The sequence below is a fragment of the Centroberyx gerrardi genome, chromosome 19 (assembly GCF_048128805.1).
Source record: "Centroberyx gerrardi isolate f3 chromosome 19, fCenGer3.hap1.cur.20231027, whole genome shotgun sequence".
Lineage (NCBI taxonomy): Eukaryota > Metazoa > Chordata > Actinopteri > Beryciformes > Berycidae > Centroberyx > Centroberyx gerrardi.
In genome coordinates this window covers 21474985-21494609 of record NC_136015.1, presented here as the reverse complement: position 1 = coordinate 21494609, position 19625 = coordinate 21474985, and the positions used below count along the sequence as shown (strand labels likewise).

Here is a 19625-nt window from a genome sequence, read left to right as displayed (position 1 = left end):
GTCTAAAACTAAATATAAACTGTGACCAACACAATCAACAAGTCACTAGAAGTCCATTCATTTCCTATAGAGCTGAGCGACCAGAGAGACTCGGCTGATGTTCGGACGCTCAACAAGCTTGTCAGCTGAGAAAAGTTTCCGCAGTCATTGGCCGTCAACAGCCAATCAGATTTCTGCATTTCATGAGCAATAGTTCCGCCTGGCAAGAGCAAAACGGATGAGAAGTTGATTAAAGCTTTTAATTGAAAGACTACAGCAATAAACATCGCAAAAACTACGCTCGGAGAACGGTTGCAACCAATTAGTGATTTCCTACATTTCCCAGAATGCCTTTTGACAACCCCCAGAGAACAGGTGTGACCTTGTTGCATTCAGCTGTGGGTTATACATGAAGGTGGAGAGAGAAATAGTGATAGTGACAGCGGAGCGAGACTTTTTTCCATTCAGGAAAAATTGAGAGTTGAACCACTTACTCAAAACACAACCTGTGGCTGCAGTGCATTCTGGTCTATTGAGGCTGCTGTTGTTGGAGAAATTGGTCTCTCTCCTCTTCTCTGATGGATTTCTCCCTGTGCTCTCGGTGCAAAATGGCGGCTCTAGAAAGAAGCCCTCGCTCTTCGATTCTGAGGGACTGACACCAAAACCTGACGCTTACCGCTGATGTTTTACATCGCTGGCCTACATGTGGCCAGTTATCCACGGTGAATAAGAAAAATAAATCACTAAACAAGAAAATGGACCCAGAAATCCAAGGTACATCACCAATAGATGTTTTTTTTTAAACTGTTCAAGTGTCTCAGGGTGGATAACACGCCTTTAACACCTATCAAGACAAGAATAACATGGGATCCTCGTGTTAAAAGTAAAAAAAAGTCAGTTTCCTTTCCAAGTTTCATTACTGAATATTCGGTGTATTTTTATTTAAACCCTCATGTCACTGTTTCAGCTCCTCTGCAGCAGAGTGCCTTGCTCAGGGGCGCGGCGGCAGCAGCTGTTGTCTCCTTCACTTCCCTCTGACACCTCTCCTCAGCGCGACAGAGACGCAACATGACAACAATATGTAAATGAAGAGGTGAACAGGGGAACACACCGCCTCACACACACACACACACACACACACACACACACACCTATGCTACACCCCACATGCAACCGGAGCCGCAGCGCAGTGTGTGTCCTTGTGGAACCCCGCAGGGTAGTGAAGCAGTCCTGGTCGGCTGGGTTTGGCACACACACACACACACACACACACACACACACACACAGAATGTATAGTAAATAGAGACACTATAAGGACAAGGACACCCCTGATGGGTTGGGCGTGCGCATGTATGCACACACGCACACACACACTGCGTACAGTAATTAGAGACACTAAGGGCCCTGGACCGCAGCAGCTGCTCAGCACACACACCACTAATTGCAACCCTGCCTGGTATTTTTAGATTCGCTCCCTCCGCAGCATTATTTTCATCTAGCTTCGGACCGTTGCTTTTTTTTTTTTTTTTTTTCGGTGTGTGTCAGAGGGGCCTGTAATTCTAACCAGCTGTGTGTTCCCTTACACATGCGTAGGCACACACACACCCACGCCTGTTTGATTCAATTTACATTAACTGTACTGTGTTAGTTTATTAGATTAGGCATTGAAATAAACTAAATATACCATATCTGCAGTATGTTGTGATATTTTCAAGTGCAAAGGCGTCATAGAAAAATGCTGTTGAGAACATCTGAGTCAGAAAACATCCTAAAACTGCACGTTTCATAGAAAAGTGTTCAGTGTGACACACATGCAACGACACTATTATAGTCTCATGATGGTTATTACTTCTTTTCTCGTCTCCAGGTCTGCGGAAAGTGTTTTGTTACACTTTCATGTAAAATGAACACTGATATAGGTGAGCAATGAAGAGGAAGGATGGGATTACAGTTAAGAGAAAAAAAATTATTGTCACAAATTGTGAAAATGTAAAATATAGGTGTGTCTGAACCTTTCTTAAATAAATATTCAGTTGGAAAAAAATTTTACTTTGAATAAATAGAGTGAGTGAATAAATTTACTCTGATTTGAAGGGTTTCAAACCAAAATGAGATATCACCATCATTTGAAAAAAAAAAACATACATCTACTCATACAAAATGATTGCTGGCATGAAACTAAAGTGCACTATGGGTTACTATTAATGATTGAGTCACTTTTGTTTACTAAATAGTTATGGTTTTATGGATAAAATAATTTGTTGCAGGTTGCATTTTCTTTCCAAAACGGACATGCAGAATTTAGAAAGGAAACTCTGTATTTGATGTGAATTCACAGGAGAGCAGACGGAGGAAGTGGTGTTTTCCCACGGTGAACTAGAGACTAGGGGCGGCTCAGCGTCCCGTTCCAGGAGCGCTGCAGGAAGGAAGCGATTGAGAGAAGGATGTTTAATTTTTATGCTTTGACAGATAAGCATCGCTCAGGCTGCTGAGCGGTTCTGACGGGAGCAGACGCTCACACACAGTCTGCGAGGCAACTTGCTCTGGAGATAAATGCTGTTAGAAATCGTGGATTCCCGTTTTGAAACCATAATCCATAACATAATCCAGCAGATTACTCGAATGCAGTAATGTAATCTGATTGCTTCCAGTTAATTATTGATCACATTGTCTCCAAAATCCATAAAATATGAGGATAGACAATTTATTGCTGTAATTTGAATCATGGTGTCATCATCTACACCAATCAAGTTACCAACCATTATTATGAGATGTGTAAAATAACGTTTGTGACCATAATCTTGCAATCATTATGCCTTTTTCCTTTGTGTGAATGAAAATGTGTTACAATTAAAATATATAAAAATGTATTATTATTTTGATGATTATAATAAGGCAGCAGGGTGGCGCAGGTCTGACCTGACCTCTGACCTCCCTGTGTGTGTGTGTGTGTGTGTGTGTGTGTGTGTGTGTGTGTGTGTGTGGGGGGGGGGGGTTCTCCTTTGAGCATCAACAATACTATTCATATCTCTTCATTTCATTGTTGAATAAGCGCAAACCTCATGGACTGAAACACGGATGATAAGATCGGATCCGTGCCACATGTTGGTTAATAATCTGATTTTCTGCCCCATATTGGATCAACCTGTTTATCTTTGATCTGTCATTGGTTAACATCATATCAAAGATGCCCTCAGCGCTGAAATGTTTTCGGGAGGCCCAGCCCAGTTTGGTTCTGGCAGCAGCGGACATGTTGTCCCAGGGTGGTGGATTCAGGAATGCTGGGTTGGAACGGTAACCTACCAATATAGTTCAGCCATATTGACATTGGTTGAATCCTCTCCTATGGGCTAAATGTTTGTGGAAATTCTCACTGCAGTGCTTTGAGTGACAGAGAAATTGAATGGGTATTATGAACATGGCACTGTCACTGCTAATGTCAAGTTCACTTGCTCACATGGTAATTTCACCCCTCTCTCTTAGTTAGCAATTTCTAGCCAAGCCACAAAGTCAAAAATTGCTACATCATTCGAAATTGATGATAAAAATATTCTCTATTTAAAGCGAAGGTGGTAATCTGCGAGATTCTTGTTTTCTTTTTTTATTTTGTCTCAATCTTTGTTGCTAAGCAGCTCATTGCTGTGGTGTTTCTGCTCTGCACTTCCCAGAGATCACCTGTCAATCAAACTGTGTGGGAGGAGCTTGGAATTTCTGTTGCTGCAGTTTGAGTGTCTGTAGGTGGCGCTCTTTTCTGTCTGTTCAGCCACGGTGGCTATCGCTGCTCATGCTAACTACTCAGTTCTTCTTCTTCTGTTTATTACAAACAGAAAGGGAAGTGATGCGTTTATGGGAAGTGATGCGTTTATGTGTCACACATGAACGCATCACTTCCTGTGCGACAGAGCATTTCTCCTGGGAAAGAGCTACCAGACACCCGGTGTTTGGAACAGCAAACGTAAAAGCTTTTCCTGAACCGGTTTACTCACCCAGGTTGACGAAGCTCATCACCGTGTCGGCCTCGCTGACCACCGTCCCCAGCGGCGGCGTGTGCGTGCTGAGGGTCGGCAGGGCCGCGTGGCTGACGTGCCCCAGCCCGTCCGGCCCCCCGAACTTCCCCACCCCGGGTCCGTTTCCCAGGATGCCGTTCCCTTCCTCGTCCCCCTCGGCCGACACGGCGTGGTACAGGTCCAGCATGAAGAGCGGCGCCGACGAGGGCGGTCTGAGCGGCGGGTGGGGCCTGGGGCGGCCCGGCAGCCCCAGGATGGACAGGATCTCCTTCTGCATCTCCTTCTTCTCGCGGCCGCTCAGCCGGCGGAAGCTGGAGTGGACCACGGCCTCGGCCTGCTGGCTCCACAGGGAGAGGGGCAGCAGGAGCAGCAGGGGGAGGAGCAGCAGGGTCCCGGGGCGGAGGAGAGGCCGGCGGGGGCTCCTGCTGCACAGGCAGCAGTGGGTGTAGGCGCTGCAGCTTTCTGTGTTCTCAGAGCGGTAGGAGATGACTGAAGCCATGGCTGCGGTTTCCCTCGTACGCCGCTCTGGTGTTTCTTCTTCTGCGCTGGAAAGCCTGCTGCTGGTATTCCAAACTTTTACGAACAACCAGCTGCCCGAGTCGCTTGACTTCAGTCCCTTCAGCTTTCCTCCAGTGTTTCCAGACCAGCAGCCGCCGTGTCTTCTGCTCGGTCCCGTCTGTCAGTCTGTCCCCTCGCTGCCAGACTGTTTGTCCCGCTGTCTCACAGAGTCACCACAGACAAATGCAGTGTTGATTTATGCCTGATGTGTTTAGAGGAGAGCCGGCCGCGGACGAGACGTGTTTACTGCCTTAAACTGCCTCTGTTTATCTCTCCCTCCCTCCTCGCCTTCCTCTCTTCCTCTTCTACCTTCTCCAGTCTTGGAAAAAAAAGAAATGCCACTGCGTTCTCTCTCCCCTACCTCTAGTCATGCAGCAGAGGGAACAGAGATAATGACAGCAGCGGCATAATTAGAAGCACGGTTGTTTTTGATGTGTTTGAATATAGACAAACAATGCCCCTCTGGAAAATTGGTCTCCCCTTTTGAAGTTGTAAACTCGGAGGATGAAACAGCAATTTAAGTTAAGAGCAGGTGCCGCAGTGGAGTGGAGTGAAATGAGAGAGCTATATGGCATCAGATCTGCTCCCAGTCCCGTTTGACTTCAAGAGGAAACAGTAAAAGCAGTTCACACCTGCAGTGAGTCAACGCTCAGCAGGAAAACAACAACCAGATACCTCACAGGAATCCCTCTCTCACTGCGGAGCCATCAGAAATCTCTGCTGTCCGCTGCTGGAAGCTTTTATCCAGTTATCCTTGAGTACTTATTCATCCATTCAAGACTGTTTCCCGCCCACACGTCTCTCGGGTTCCAGATGTCTTTCTTAATCCAGTTAAAAGAAAAAAAAGATAACTCCGGGAAATTGTTTCCTGATTGTAATCCTTAACAGAGGCGTCCTTAGTTATTAATCCATAATGTTTCCACCGCAGTCCTCGACCCTGTGGCAGCTGATGTCAGTGTGTGTTGGGAGTGTGTGAGCATCTGTAGGGCAGAGCTGTGCAGCGGTGTGTGTGTCCTCTGAACGTATCCCACCTCTAAACCAAGTTTGGAGTGTGTACGACTCGTCCGTAACCCAGAGGGAGTGTCCCACACAGCCTCAGCCTCTCCTCTTCTTCTTTCAAGTCTTTAAACGTCTCCCTCTCGCCTCGCTTACATCCCATCGCCCCTCCCAACAGTCTCCTTGGGAGACCTCATCTCTCTCTCTCCCTCCTTTCTGCCTCCACCCATCTATCTTTTCATCTTTTCATGACTGCTTCCTTTCATAGCCAAATACCGTCGAGTCTCAGTCCGCTCGGTGGGACGGACATCTTGATGCCCCATTTAAAATTTAACAGTTCTTTCCTCATAAACAGAAATACAGGACAAGAAGTAGGGTTTCCTGCTTCTGAGCCAAAACTGAGTTTAGTTTTACTACCAGTGTTGCTGCGGGCATGTTTGTCACTTTGGCTGAATTGTTGTTTTTTTTTTCATCTTAGGCCAATGCTGAAGCTCCCGAGTCTCTAACACCACTGTGGTACCTGTGGTTTGGGGTTGAAACAAAGTGCGATACCAAAGTAAGTGACATTCCTCAGTAAGGCTACCTTGAGCTAACAGTGAACACTCAGCAAAGTAATGTAGAGGCGAACTGTCAACATTTACACTCCTGTGAAGTGGCAGAGTTTGCGTTATGCTATATAACACCATTTCCCGTTGAGACATTCATTAGTTTACCTAGCTTTCTCAGTAGCGGGCCTAATGCAAGCATGCTGTGTGTGTCTGTGTGAGTGTGTGTGTGTGTGTGTGTGTGTTTTAACCAGAGGATTTGGAGGGAAGAAATGACTCAAATATAGTAGCGAGGGTCAGGCCTGTGCCAGCCCGTGTTTGTGTACGCTTGGCTTCAAAGCAGACTGGTACTTGTGGTCACTTTGAAAGGCATGAATAACACTGACCAAACCAAACTGACCACTGTTCATTTTGTCCTGGCCGAAAGGGCGAGTCCCAAATGCCAGGAATTAGCGCTCTACCCATTTTGTTTTTCTTTTCTCTGTGCATCGGCGAAGGAGTTTTGGCTGGAGAAGATTATGGGCAGAGGAGTGAGAGATGGTGAAGAAGAAGAAGAAGACGAGGCGGAGGCGTGAAAGATGGAGAGGGAGAGGGATCAGGGGTGTGATCGAGCGAGACAAAAAAAAAATCAGGAAAAAAAAGGAGGAAATGGATGGGAGTGGAGTCTCCTAGAAACCCTGAAATACTTTAAAAAAAAAAAAGACATTCCTGAGAGACGGAGAGGAGGAATGGAGTGAGGACTGTCATCAGAGAGAGGAGTTTGTGATGGCAGATGGCCTGCAGGGAGGAAAAGCGTAGATGGATGGAGAGTGGACAGAAAATAAGAGAGGAGTGAAAAGGTTGGACTGCGTGTGTGTGTGTGTACACACAGCTGCAGAGGGTGGACTCCGAAAAATCAGACCTCATCATCTCCGGTGGAACCACCGAATAAACAGGACAAAGTTATTTTCAAATTCGCCCTCTCTCTCTCTCTCTCTCACACACACACACACACACACACTAGGGCTGTGATCAGGAACATAATGACACATGCTAACATGAAGGAGGAGGAGGGGAAAGAGACCAAATTATCAACATCAGTCTTCATGGTAGGAAAGTAGGAACAGAAAGTTCGAGCAGAAGATCCAGTCGGGTGTGTCCTTATCTCCACACAGGCTAATTGCACCCAAGCCCCAATTACAGAGCAATGTCCGGTCACTGCTGGGAGTCTGTGGTCTGCTGTCAGGCCTTTGTATGCACGCACACACATTTAAAAATAAATAAAAAATTTTAAAAATAGACATTTAACTCTTTACAAACAAAAAAACAGAGATGTATGCACATGTAGGGCTACACATATGTAAATATATGCTCCTACTTCCTTGAAAAAAAAAAAAAAAAAAAAAATTGCACCTTTCTGCCCAAAATCATATGTATACACTTTTGTTGAGGATTTATGAAAAATCATATATATTAAAAAACATCAGTCATTTGTATGTAGTGGTGCACACACATACGCTTAAAAAAAAAAAAAATCACATTATGCTGAAAAATCACAAAAACAAAAAAAAATCCTTTCATTTCAATCATTAAAAATGTATGAAAAAAATCATGATCAAAAATAATAAAAAACTAGAGCATGCACGCACAAAAAAAAATCTGTTTATGTGCACTAGCCCACACTTGGAGACAATATGACACACTCGCTTTCATACTGCACACACACATTCACACACAACATACGAGCTCTTTAGTTTTTACAGGAAACAGCCAAAGTAAGCCAAACATAAATCACCAACACAAGACAGTTTTACTGCAAGCATATTTTTAATACAAAAACAGAACAAAAAATTGTTTATAATTTTAGTTTTTTGTTTTACTTTTACACAATTGACTCCTACTGACGCCACCCGCCCCACCCCGCCCCCCCTCCATGTTCTCATCATCACACTGAGAGGAGCGCAGCATCAAAAGGCGGCGGACTCGTCTCCTGCGCCCCAAAACCCCACCCTCAAAGAGACAATAAATAAATAAAAATCACCTTAAGATGTTTTCTTTCTTTGCTGTAATTTCATTAGGTTTCCATAAACTTCATCTCTTACACGGAGATAACACACAGAGACAACTTGGGCCCCGTCAACGACAGGACATTTCAAAAAAAGCCTAGAAGAAGAGACACTGGGGAGGGACATGAGAGGGGAAATCCGCTCTCATTGGCCCGCTCTCCTCAGGTCCCCTGTCATTCATATTTGTAGTTCTTCTGTCTACACAGCAAGGGCAACCCCCTTTGGTCATGATCTGGGAATTGTAGTCATTAGCGAAAAAAACAAAAACAAAAACAAGGCTGCCACTGACATCAGTCAGCGTCCTAGTGAATAATGTAATGTTACAATGAAGTAGAAACACACTTTACACACAAATAATGTCAAAACAGCGGATTGGAGCGGACCTTTCCTTGGTACAAAATCACAATTTCTTTAATCATAATACTAATCACTCTCCGCGAAAGGTGATATGACATGGAACTGAAAAATAAATATAGATTTGTTTTTTAAGCTAGATAACAAAAGTACAACTGGATTATAAATTAACCAGAAAACAATGAGAGGAAAAGACATTCGCAAATTAAATTTTTGCATACAGTGACTCAAGTCGATGACCTCTATGACTTCTGTAACACGTGACGATGACACACACGATACACACCGGCTTGTGTGTGTGTGTGTGTGTGTCTGTGCTCCTGGGTTGCTAGGGGCAACGCGATGCAGACATGGGGATTAAGGTGGAACTGCAGAGGAAGAGACAATTAGTGCACGCTGGTTGTCGAACTCTTAATCCAGAAAACAGAGTCGTTAACATCGGGTTAGGTTACACTTGTCGTATATTGTCAGTAATGTGCTGTTAGTTGAGTAAAAATAGTCCTTTCTATTGAGAGTTTGTGATTTTATTTCGGATTGTGTGAACCGACGTGTGACAAATCCACCCCGCCCTCTGTTGAAACACACACACACACGCAGAGTTACACACACCGTGGAACACCGATCCAAACGTTCCAGCGGTCGAGAGGATTCTGCTTTGTGGTGCGTGAATGTGTGTGTGTGTGTGTGTGTTTGTCCTCAGCACCGCCACCGCCATCACCACCACCGCCGATCCTCTGAGTTTGAGGTGAGTCAGTGTGTGCTGTGTGTGAAGCAGGAAGCGGTCAGGCGGAGAGTGTGAGCTTTTCGCCCCGGATCGCTCGGTCTTCTCCGCCCGTCCCACACGTGGCTCCCCGCCCGCGCATAATGCTGAGGTGACTCTTTCTGTCGCCAGCCGCTAGGCCGGGCCGGGGGAAACAACATGGCAGTCATTGCATATTTTCTTTTTTTACTCATCGTTGAGGCATCTGACCCACAAGCCAACATAATAACCCACAATTCATGTATTTTTTCTGAATGTCATTTGAGCTATTTTCTTTTTTTGTGTTTTTTTAGTCGTGGCGGTGTCACCCGCTCCCTCACCCACCTCTGTGTAAAAATGTTTTTACCGTGTGTGCATTTGTGTGTCAGTGTTGCAGAAACGCAAAGCAGTTTAAAGACTTTCTCTCTCTCTCTCTCTCTGTCTGTCTGATCGGGACAGAAATGTGTAACAGGAAATAAGGCAGCATCACGTCAGGTTGGTTGGTGGTCGGTTCTACGCTGCTGGAGAACCTCAGACCCGTCTGGAACGGTTCCGTCATGAGAGAAGAAGCAAGAGACGGGGGAAGGCAAACTGAGATCGGTTCTTAAAGGGGAAAAGTCGGTTTCTGTTTCGACCCCGTTGTCTAAGAGCACAGGATCCTGGACTGGGACTCCCAGACCAGAACTCCTCTCCTGTTGTGCAGGTTTTTAGGGAGGAAGGTGAAAGAGAGAGAAAGAGTGTCAATCCTCCTCCTGTCCCCCCGCCACCTATCAGATATCAGTCATAGTGCACGAGTCCCACGCAAGCCCTATGGATGGACGTTCGGATCAAAGAGTTGGTACACCCAAGATGGCCGACGATAGTAGTCCATCCACTGTAAAACGTAGGAATATCAATTCTGCTTCAGTTTCGCGGTCTTTGCCTTTCTCAGTGCGAAGCGGATGCCGTCTTCCTCCCTCGGTCTCCGTCTCTCCGACCGGCTGGTCCTATTTCTTCCCAGAACCCGGGGTCTTGGGGCTGGGGGCTTTCTTGGAGATGGTGGGGATCTTGGAGGGTTTGGCTCCGCTGCCGGGCCGCCGCGGCGTGTCCGAGGTGTCCGAGCAGACCGAGCGAGTGTCCTGGAGCTCCGACGCATCCGAGGCGTCGCTGCCGCGGCGGCTGCTGGCCCGGCTGCCCGCCCGGCTGCCGGCTCGGCTGGCCGTCGACGCCGCCCGCTTCGGATCTGACATGATGACGGGAGGGGTGGAGGGAAGGAAGAGGAGGGGAGAGGGAGGAGAGCACAGAGAGTAGAAAAGTGGAAAATGGGAAAGGACAGAGGAACAGAGAAATGTTAAGAGTTGTTGGGGTTAGAAAAAATGAAACAAGGCAACAGTAAAGTCGCCCACGCATGATGCAGCCATTGTTTGGGCTAATCATTGAAACTTATAGTACCCCAATGCTTGTGTATTATATAGTACAGTCTTTTGTGCGTTCATTCATGTTTCATCACACGTGATATCTCAGGCATCACTGATCGAATTTTGACTAAAGTTGAGGGAAAGACGCATCTTAACACTGCGTTCATGCAAATACACATGGCTCGTCACTTTTGTGAACTACATCTACGAAGTTTGCCCCTTCTCTCAAAAAAGCCTTAGGGAAAACGTTTTTAAAAAATTTGGTGGAAAATCCATCATGGTAGACGTGCGTTGCGGCCTTTCAAAGTTAGAAATTTTGATCTTTGATTGTAGCGCCCCCATTAGGCCAATCAGTGTCATTTTTTAACACCTGAACACAGCGTGAAGATGCATCGTCCCTCTGTCACGTTTGGCGGACAGAAGGACTGACACAAATCTCTATGGTTAGAGGGGGATTGTTCACAAATCTGTGATGGTGTTAAAGAGTAACTAAACCCCAAACCCAAATTTGTGGTGAAGCCTGGTCCACACTGGTCATCTGCTATTGGCTGATCTTTGGTGCCAGGTGATGTCACCTTCTATAGAGTACAACAGATGGTGACATCACCTGGTGCCAAAGACCAGCCAATAGCAGATGGCCAGTTCAGTACCCTACTTTTCACCATTAGATGTCAGGCTTCACCATAAATTTGGGTTTTGGGTTTAGTTACTCTTTAATGGTTGAAATTTTTATGCTCGCCTTTTGGTATGCTATCAAGTTTTCCAGGGAGTAAAAATAATGAGATTTTGATTACGAGGAAAAATTGGCACGTTTTGGCATTTGTTAAACATGTGTACGTTACAGTATGGAGAATTAGCCAACAAGGTGAAAGAGTCATTTTTCATTTCATTGTGACTTTAAACACACCACGGCCTTTACATAATCATCTTCTATAAGACTCTAGTGATATCTATCATGTTATCTACTGACTTCAACGAACAGGATATGGCTGTACAGTTCTAACAGGAGCGTCGTGTCTCACCGGTGCGTCCTGGTTTGGTGCCGCTGGGTGTCGTTCCACCGTTCTCTCCGGTCAGCGAACCTCGGCTCGAGTGGAAGGTCGGCCTCTTCAGCTTGGAGCCCGACGGCGCCCCCTAGAGGAAAACACAGGAAGGGTCACAAACTGACAGGACAACTCAGCTGTGGAGTTGACCAGACGTTATTGATGTACATCACATTAGATACACACATTTTACCACTAAATAATCCCAAATTACACATATTACTTACAAATGAACAGCACATCACACACACACACACACAGACACAGTATCACAGTTAGATCTATGAATTACTAATATCACTACTAAACAGATAAATATTACATACACAAAGACATTGTACCACAATTGACTACAATCATATACAATATTACTACTAAATTGTGAAGGAAGACTTTCAAAATTGTTACTTTTTTCTCTTAATACTGACTTTTTTCGTCAGAATTCCGACTTTAAACTAAGAATTCTGACTTTTCCCCTCAGAATTCTGATTTTAAACTAAGAATTCCGACTTTTTTTCCTCAGAATTCCGACTTTAAACTAAGAATTCTAACTTTTTTCCTCAGAATTCCGATTTTAAACTAAGAATTCTAACTTTTTTCCTCAGAATTCCGACTTTAAACTAAGAATTCTGACTTTTTTCCTCAGAATTCCGACTTTAAACTAAGAATTCTGTCTTTTTTTCTCAGAATTCTGAGATTAATCTCAGAACTGAAATTTTTCACGTGTGGCCCTAATCCTCTTTTCCGTAAATTTGTACTTTTTCAGACTTTGTCACATAAGATTTTCTAACCATTCAAAGCTACTGTATCTTCTATGCATCTAGAAATTCAGTAATACAACATTTATGACGGATATTACTACCTGCATTTGTTCCAAATAAAAACTATCTGTAGTTTGTGTGTGTGCGTGTGTGTGTCTAGGAGTGACCACCTGGGAGTGTGTGAGTTAGTGCGTTAGCGTGGGGTGGGGGAGGGTGGGGTTGGAGGGAAGTGACAGGGTGGGGTTGGGGGGTGGGGGGGGTACAGGGTGAGTGTGTTACCTCGTGCCCAGGGGTGGTGTGGCTGTGACCGAGATCTGGGCAGCAGTGGCACTTGGTTGGCGTTGGAGTTTTACTGTGTGCCAGCCAGGGCTTGGCATAGTCGCGCGAGTGAGTATGGGAGGACTGAAGGAAGGATGGGAAGGGAGGAAGGGAAGGGAGTAAGGGAGGAAGGCAGGATGGAGGAGAGGAGGAGGGCAAAGCAGCAAAGGAGAGGGGAAAAAGGGAAAGAGGCAAGGAAAGGAGAGGAGGGAGGGAGTGCGGAGGCGGGGTGGATAGCGTAGCGTAGGAAGTGGAGCGGTGTGTTTTTGTGTGAGAGCGGATGATTTATTTGATTTTTTTTCAAACACAGAACCAAACAGTGAAGGAAGGACATTTTTGAAGCCAGGTTAGCAGGGGTTGAATGAGGGGAATGGGGGGAGAGACAAAAAGATGAAAGAAAAACAAAGAAACAGAACAACAAATAAAAATCTCACAGTTAAGGACGTGGTGATTTTTGACATACAACAACAGGACGATGGCAACCACTGACCAACGTGTGACTCTCTCACACACACACACACACACACACACACCACTGACAGCAATGCTTTCGCACGATAACCAAATGACAAACAGTACTGACAAATGAGAAACACTATACATCACTAACATCTCATGACAACAACAACAGTAATGATTATGGGTGGTCTGCTTGACTCACAACGTCACAGTGGCTGGTTGTATGAATTATGATTATTTTCCTTGACAATGACGATGAAAAAACGACTTCTATTTTACTTTCTTCAAACAACACAACAAAAAGACAAGAGTGTGACGAGGAGTGTGTGTACCAATGGACAGACAGACAAAGTTGACACAGGGACAATAACAGGAGCAAATGGTTATATGTTTGTGTGTGTGTGTGTGTGTGTGTGTGTGTGTGTGTGTGTGCTCTTATGCTGTAGTTTTGTGTAACTAAATGGGTGGAGGATGGCACTAACACTGCCAGTGTTAGGGATATGATTGCCAAGGAAAAACATGTATGAACTCTCGGTACTTTAAGGGGCTTTGGATAAAAACATTCACCACATGGAGTTATGTTTAAATGGCCGATGTGCTCTATGAAGTGACTATGGAGTGTTTTTAATGCACAAATGCTTTACCACCACTGCTAACACTTCATCCAACACAAATCAAATTATACATTTCATTTATGTTATTCCCATGAATTAGGACAGACCAAGTGACAAGTCACAAGAGTGACTCTTATTTCTCTAGTTACTGAACAAATTCTGTAACTGACTGGCGTTTCCCATTAACTTTGACAACGGATGAATGATGAATTTGATAAATTGATGAATTTCAGCTGCCATTTACAGTAGATTCTGTGATCTAATTCAGTTGTGTCTTTGCTGGTCATTTTTTGTGTTTGTTTTTTTTTGTTGTTGTATTTTTTTCCTCTGTTTAATCATTGTGTTTTCTCAAGTCTCATCCCATCTGTGTTTTATCTTTGTGTGAATACAGAGTATCTGCAGGTTTCAGAAAGCCAAATGTAACACTTTTTAAGACCTTTTTAATCCTACCTGGAACTGAATTTAAGACCAATTTAAAAACCAAAATAAAGACACAAAGCTGGCAAAACCAACCTATTTCTGATTGAACATAGTGATTAAGTTCCAATTAGTAGTACAACATTGCCTATTGTACCACTAACCCTGTTCTGTATTAATCTAAACCTGTCTTTGCATGGTGAAAGAAATAACTTTGAGTTAAGACATTTTAATACTTTTTTAAGACCTTAGATCCCACAAATACCCTGGAATAAATACACTAAACTTTATCAGAACACCTGGATATGAGGACTCACCCTGGATGATGCGGAGGCCGTCGGTGTGGCGGGGGCGGAGGGGAGGGAGGCGCAGCTGTGGGCGCTGTGGGAGGCCGAGGACGAGGAGCGGGTGGGCGAGGCGGTGCGGGAGCCCGGTTTGGAGCGTCGGCCTCGGGACCGGAAGGCGGCCAGGCCCTGCGACGCTCCCTCTGGAAGGATGAACTTCTCCCTCAGCTCCAGGTTGGTACGACCGCGGGCTGGAGAGAGAAAGAAAGAGAGAGAGAGAAAGAGAGAGAGAGACGGGGAGGGAGAAAGTGACGGGGAAGAAGAGAGAGACACAGTAGAAGAGCAGTGAGCAAGAGAGTGAGAGAGTAGAAAAAGAAGAGGAGAGAGAGAGAGAGAAGACAAATGAGTGGGTTTCATTTACAACAGTTTGCAGTTTTCCTCCAGCAGGGGGCGGCAGATGCAGCGAGCAGTGTGAGGGAGAGAGTCAGTGCTTCACCTGGCTGCAGACATCAGAGTCCGTGCATGTTTCATTTGAGAGTGCACGTGAGCAGAGCGGGGGGGTTTGGGGGGTTTTGGGGGTTTGGAAGTCGTAAGTGCACTTTGGTCGAGTCATTTTTTAAGAGGAGCAGTGAGTGTGCGTGTGTGTGTGTTTAGTTTGAGTGCAAAAGTAAGAGGAAATTAAATTATGCTGATACACATTAGTACAATACGCAACGAAAGTCAGCAAGTCACCCGGATTTCTGAACACATTTTGGAGGCACAGCATCACTGAGACGAGCCGTGCCTTCTATCACGCTACGCCTCAAATCGTTCAAATCTCATTTCATACATTTCCTTGTTCATGGACAGAGATATACACATATTTTCTGCATTGGAGAGCTGACTAGCAGATTATTTAAGACAGTTACAAGGTTGCTAACAGAACGTTAAGTGTCCGATTTTGTTGAAATTTGAATGAATTTAAGTGAGTGACGCGTACGCTTTCATTGCGTATTCGCTTAAATAATCTGAGGGCAGTTGGAGCAAAAGCACAGCCTCTCTTCTCTTATTCCTCAACAAACTTCCATTCAAATTCATTTTCGCTTCTTTAGTTATGCTGACAAGGAGCGTTTTAGCTCTGGTGCGTATATATAGATATGTATATATACAGTATATATATATATATGTGGGGTCATGCCTGGTTTATGCTTAACGGGAGAGAGCCCAGGGATTCAGGGCTTCTCCCCTCTTCAAAAGACACTCAGCAGCATTCTCCGACAAAAAGTAGTGCAGCAGCCCCAGCACACAACACTCAAGCCCAGAGAAGCCAGCCAACAGAGAGACAGAGAGAGAGAGGGAGAAGAGACTGAAGATGACAGAATGGAAAGAAAAAATATACAGAGAAGAGACAAAAGGGAAAGACAGAAGGAGAAAGAGGATACAGATGCAGATAGAGAAAGACAGAGAAAACATGTAAGAGAAATGTAGAATACAAAGTGGAGAAGAGACAGAGTGAGTACTGAAGTGAAAACTATAGGTAGAGAGAGTACAGAGAAGAAAAAGAGGAGGAAGAGGGAAGGAGGAGAGGAGAGGAGGCTGCAGCTAGCTGTAGCAGCAGTGCGACTGTGGCCGTGGTCGGCTGGCAGCTCCTGGCCACACCCCTCACGGTCATCGCCCCTAGCAACGGAACAGCAAGGCCAGTCAATTAAACGGGTGCACCCTGCAATTACGTCCCCCCACACCAGCCAGCCAGGTGCACCCTGTAATTGGGTCCCCCACCAACCAGCCAACACATTTAAAAGCCGGCGTCATTAGAAACCCAGGCTGGCCACGCCCAGGTCTTGGACGGTCACATTCTCTTCCTTTCAGTTTTGTAGTTATTTTTTATTTGTGGGCTCAAGCTAGAAAAATAGCCAGCGTTAAAAAAAAAAAAAAAAAGCTGTGTCTTTCTTCATCAGTCATAATGAACATTTCGGCGATACGGCCTTCAGCATGTTCACTGTGACATGAAAACACATTTGTCAAGAGCGCTGGGTATTTTTCCAGGTTTTACGACTCCTTGAGCCTTTTGCACCTCTCTTTTCCTTCCTTTGGCTTCTGTTGAGCGCCTCCAGCCTCGTTTCGTTTGTGGGCTCGCCCAGTAAAAATCGGCCATGTTGGATTCATTGTGATAAAACATAAAAAAACAACAAACCAAAACATCAAGACCAGGGGTTGGCCGAACCCTGCTGCTGGTGTGAGTGAGGAAAGCGTGACACAAACACCGGCACACAGACAAGACTGACATCAACGCCCATACACACAGTTCTATACTGTACACACACACGTAGACACACAGAGGACAGCGGTGGTTTAAGACGGAGACTGAGAGCTGAATGGATGAGTGGATGGATGGACGGAGAGTGAAAGAGATGGAGGGATGGAAACAGTGGCAGAGGAAGAGAGAGAGAGAGGGAGTGTAGGTACCTCGGCAGCAGAAATAGCCAGGAGTGACTGTCACTAAGAGACACAAGAGACAACGTGAAATAATCGCATGCTCATGGTGGAATGAAGAGTCACACACACACACAGAGAAACACACACACACACACACACACACATGCAAGTATCATACACTGACGCATTCAATTTTCCTGCACCCAGATCTCCCTTTTTTTTATAAAGATATCACTTTATGGATATGCTCACAAACACACACACACTCGCAGGCATGGTCTGTGAAGTAGAGATTTCAGGAACCAACGTGCCGTCAAATTACTCCTTCAATGCCACACCTAGGCACACACACACACACAAACCCAAACCCACACACACACACACACACACATCATAGACACACACAGTTGACCGGAACCGTTGAGTGTCAGTGACCCCTGAAATGTGTTGAAAACGTGAACAAGATTTCAGAGCCAGCGTGAGCAGACAGGCAGGGGGAGGATTAGATGAGATAGGACAGGATAAGGCAGAGGAACAGCAGAACAGGAGGGAGACATAACATTAGTCTGGTGGTCACAGTCAGCAAGGCACAGCAACAAGCCCAAACCAACAAACCAAACCAAAGAAGAAGAGATAAACAACTGATAAAAGAGCAGGGGGGGAAAGAGAGCAAGAGGAAAAAACACAGGAGAGAGAAAGGGAAAGACAGGAAACCAAACAAAAAGCGGAACAAGAAGAGAGAAAGAAGAAATCAGTGGGAGAGAGAGAGAGAGAGAGAGAGAGAGAGAGAGAGAGAGAGAGAAAAGCCCAATAGAGACAGGAGGGAGAAAAGACAGGCAAGAAGGAGATAGTGAAAGCGTGAGAGATAGAGGAGAAATCCAACCTATACGAGATGAGATGGAGCTACTGGAATCGGAGCGGAGAATCTTAAGTCCAGGATGTTGCACTGGGGAAAGAGAGAAAGAGAGGGAAGAGAGGGAAGAACAGGGGGAAGGGAGAGGGAGAGAACTGAGGACCATGCGCCATGCAATACTACCGTTTTATATAAGAGAGAGAATGAAAAAAGTAGGACAGGACAGAGAGAGAGAGAGAGAGAGAGTGAGAGAAAGAGAGAGAGAGAGAGAGAGAGAAACGGCCGTGCATATACAGAAATAAAACATGAGACAAGATAAGAGTGGAAAGATGAAGGCCGGATACGGGGAGAAGAACCAATAACAATGACCGAAAACATCGAGAGCTCCTCGAGGATCGATACAGATGGCGAGCTCCGGGTGAAGAGAGACAGAGGAGAGAGAGAGAGAGAGAGAGAGAGAGAGAGAGAGAGAGAGAGAGGTGGAGAGACACAGACTGTAGACGGCACTGGAAGAAAACACTGGAAAGAAAAGGTGAAACGTTGCCGTATTTCCTGTATCGACAACGTGAGTCGGTTTCACCAGTATGTTTTTTTTTTTTACCATTCTCCTGTCCTGCCTTTGACCTCTGTGTTGTGAGCAAAGTGAGTGTGTGTGTGTGTGTGCGAGAGAGAGAGAGAGAGAGAGAGAGAGAGAGAAACCGGAAGAGAGAGAGAAGGTTTGTCGATGTGTAAGTGAGTGTGTGTCTGTGTAACTGTGCATGTCTGTGTGCGAGAGAGAGGCTTTGGAGGCTCTGTGTGTGTGTGTGTGTGTGTGTGTGTGTGTGTGTGTGTGTGTGTGTGTGTGTGTGTGTGTGTGAACATCGCTCACCTCTGCACGGGTCGTTCTTGACCAGGAACTCGTCCAGAGCCATCCAGCCTCCTCCGACTCGCACCATCACCGTGCTGCGCAGGATCCGCACCAAACGCAACTGCTGAGAGTCGCCGAACTGCGGAGGAGAGAATTTAAAAAACAAAAACAAAAAAAAAAGATAGGAAAAAAAAAGGATAGGTGGAAGTAAGAGACAGTGAGTGAAGAAAGGAGGGTAGACAAATGAATAGAGGGGAAAAGTAGAGAGAGAGGGAGAAAATGGAAGAAGAGAGATGGAGAGATGGGGAAACAGAGGGCAGGATGAGGGGAAAAGAGGAGAATAGACAAAAAAATTAGATGAAAGCAGTGGGGAGAGAGGAAGAAAATGGAAGAAGAAAGGAAGAGGTAAGAGACAATGAGTGGAGAAAGGAGAGTAAACAAAGATTAAATTATAGAGTGGGGGAGAGGAAAAAAATGAAAGAAGACAAATGGAGAGAAGAAGAAAAGGACAGAGGAATTGGGAAAGAGAGAGATAGAGGGAGAGAAAGGGAATCAATAAGAGGGAGAGAGAGGGAAAGAGAGAGTCAGTAAGTAAACTGATTGTTGACACATTGATTATGAGTTTCAAGTGATTGATAGCCATCACACCAAGCAGCCCAGGTACCAAATCTGAACAGATGATCCCATCTACTCCATGCAATGACAGACGACCCATGCACTGATACAACTAAAGGAAGACGATCTACGGTCTCTCCGCCCCCCTCACCCAGCCGTCCAAATCTAAAGCCGTACCGCTTACTTCTCTATTTAATCTTCTTTATGTTTTCAGAAAATCTCAAACAGTGAATTGTTCAAACCACCCAGCAAAGCAGAACTCCAAAGCGATACCAGCACAGGAGGAATTTTTCTGAATCTCTCTCCAAGCAGCTTGATTGCTTCCCAGCTTCAGTCCAAAGCGCCATATATCACCTAACCACTAATTACCACTTCAGCC

At 45.3% G+C, this 19625-nt stretch overlaps 2 protein-coding genes across 2 annotated transcripts in view; both read right to left on the bottom strand.

Moving 5' to 3' along the window:
- bmp8a (bone morphogenetic protein 8a) overlaps positions 1–6666 on the bottom strand; it is a 15169-nt gene extending 8503 nt beyond the window's left edge. Inside the window, 3 exon segments of the mRNA XM_078290604.1 lie at positions 1428–1432; positions 3962–4405; positions 6431–6666. Of these exon segments, the coding sequence (XP_078146730.1) occupies positions 1428–1432; positions 3962–4405; positions 6431–6495 (514 nt within the window). The 5' untranslated portion in view covers positions 6496–6666.
- Positions 6667–9558: 2892 nt separating this feature from the next.
- The window catches only part of LOC139911812 (microtubule-actin cross-linking factor 1, isoforms 1/2/3/4/5), a 241866-nt gene continuing 231799 nt past the window's right edge, over positions 9559–19625 (bottom strand). The window contains exons 100-103 of the mRNA XM_078290250.1: positions 18653–18770; positions 14550–14767; positions 11643–11754; positions 9559–10445 (exon numbers count right to left, since the gene is read on the bottom strand). Of these exons, the coding sequence (XP_078146376.1) occupies positions 10210–10445; positions 11643–11754; positions 14550–14767; positions 18653–18770 (684 nt within the window). The 3' untranslated portion in view covers positions 9559–10209. The remainder of the gene's footprint in view (positions 10446–11642; positions 11755–14549; positions 14768–18652; positions 18771–19625) is intronic.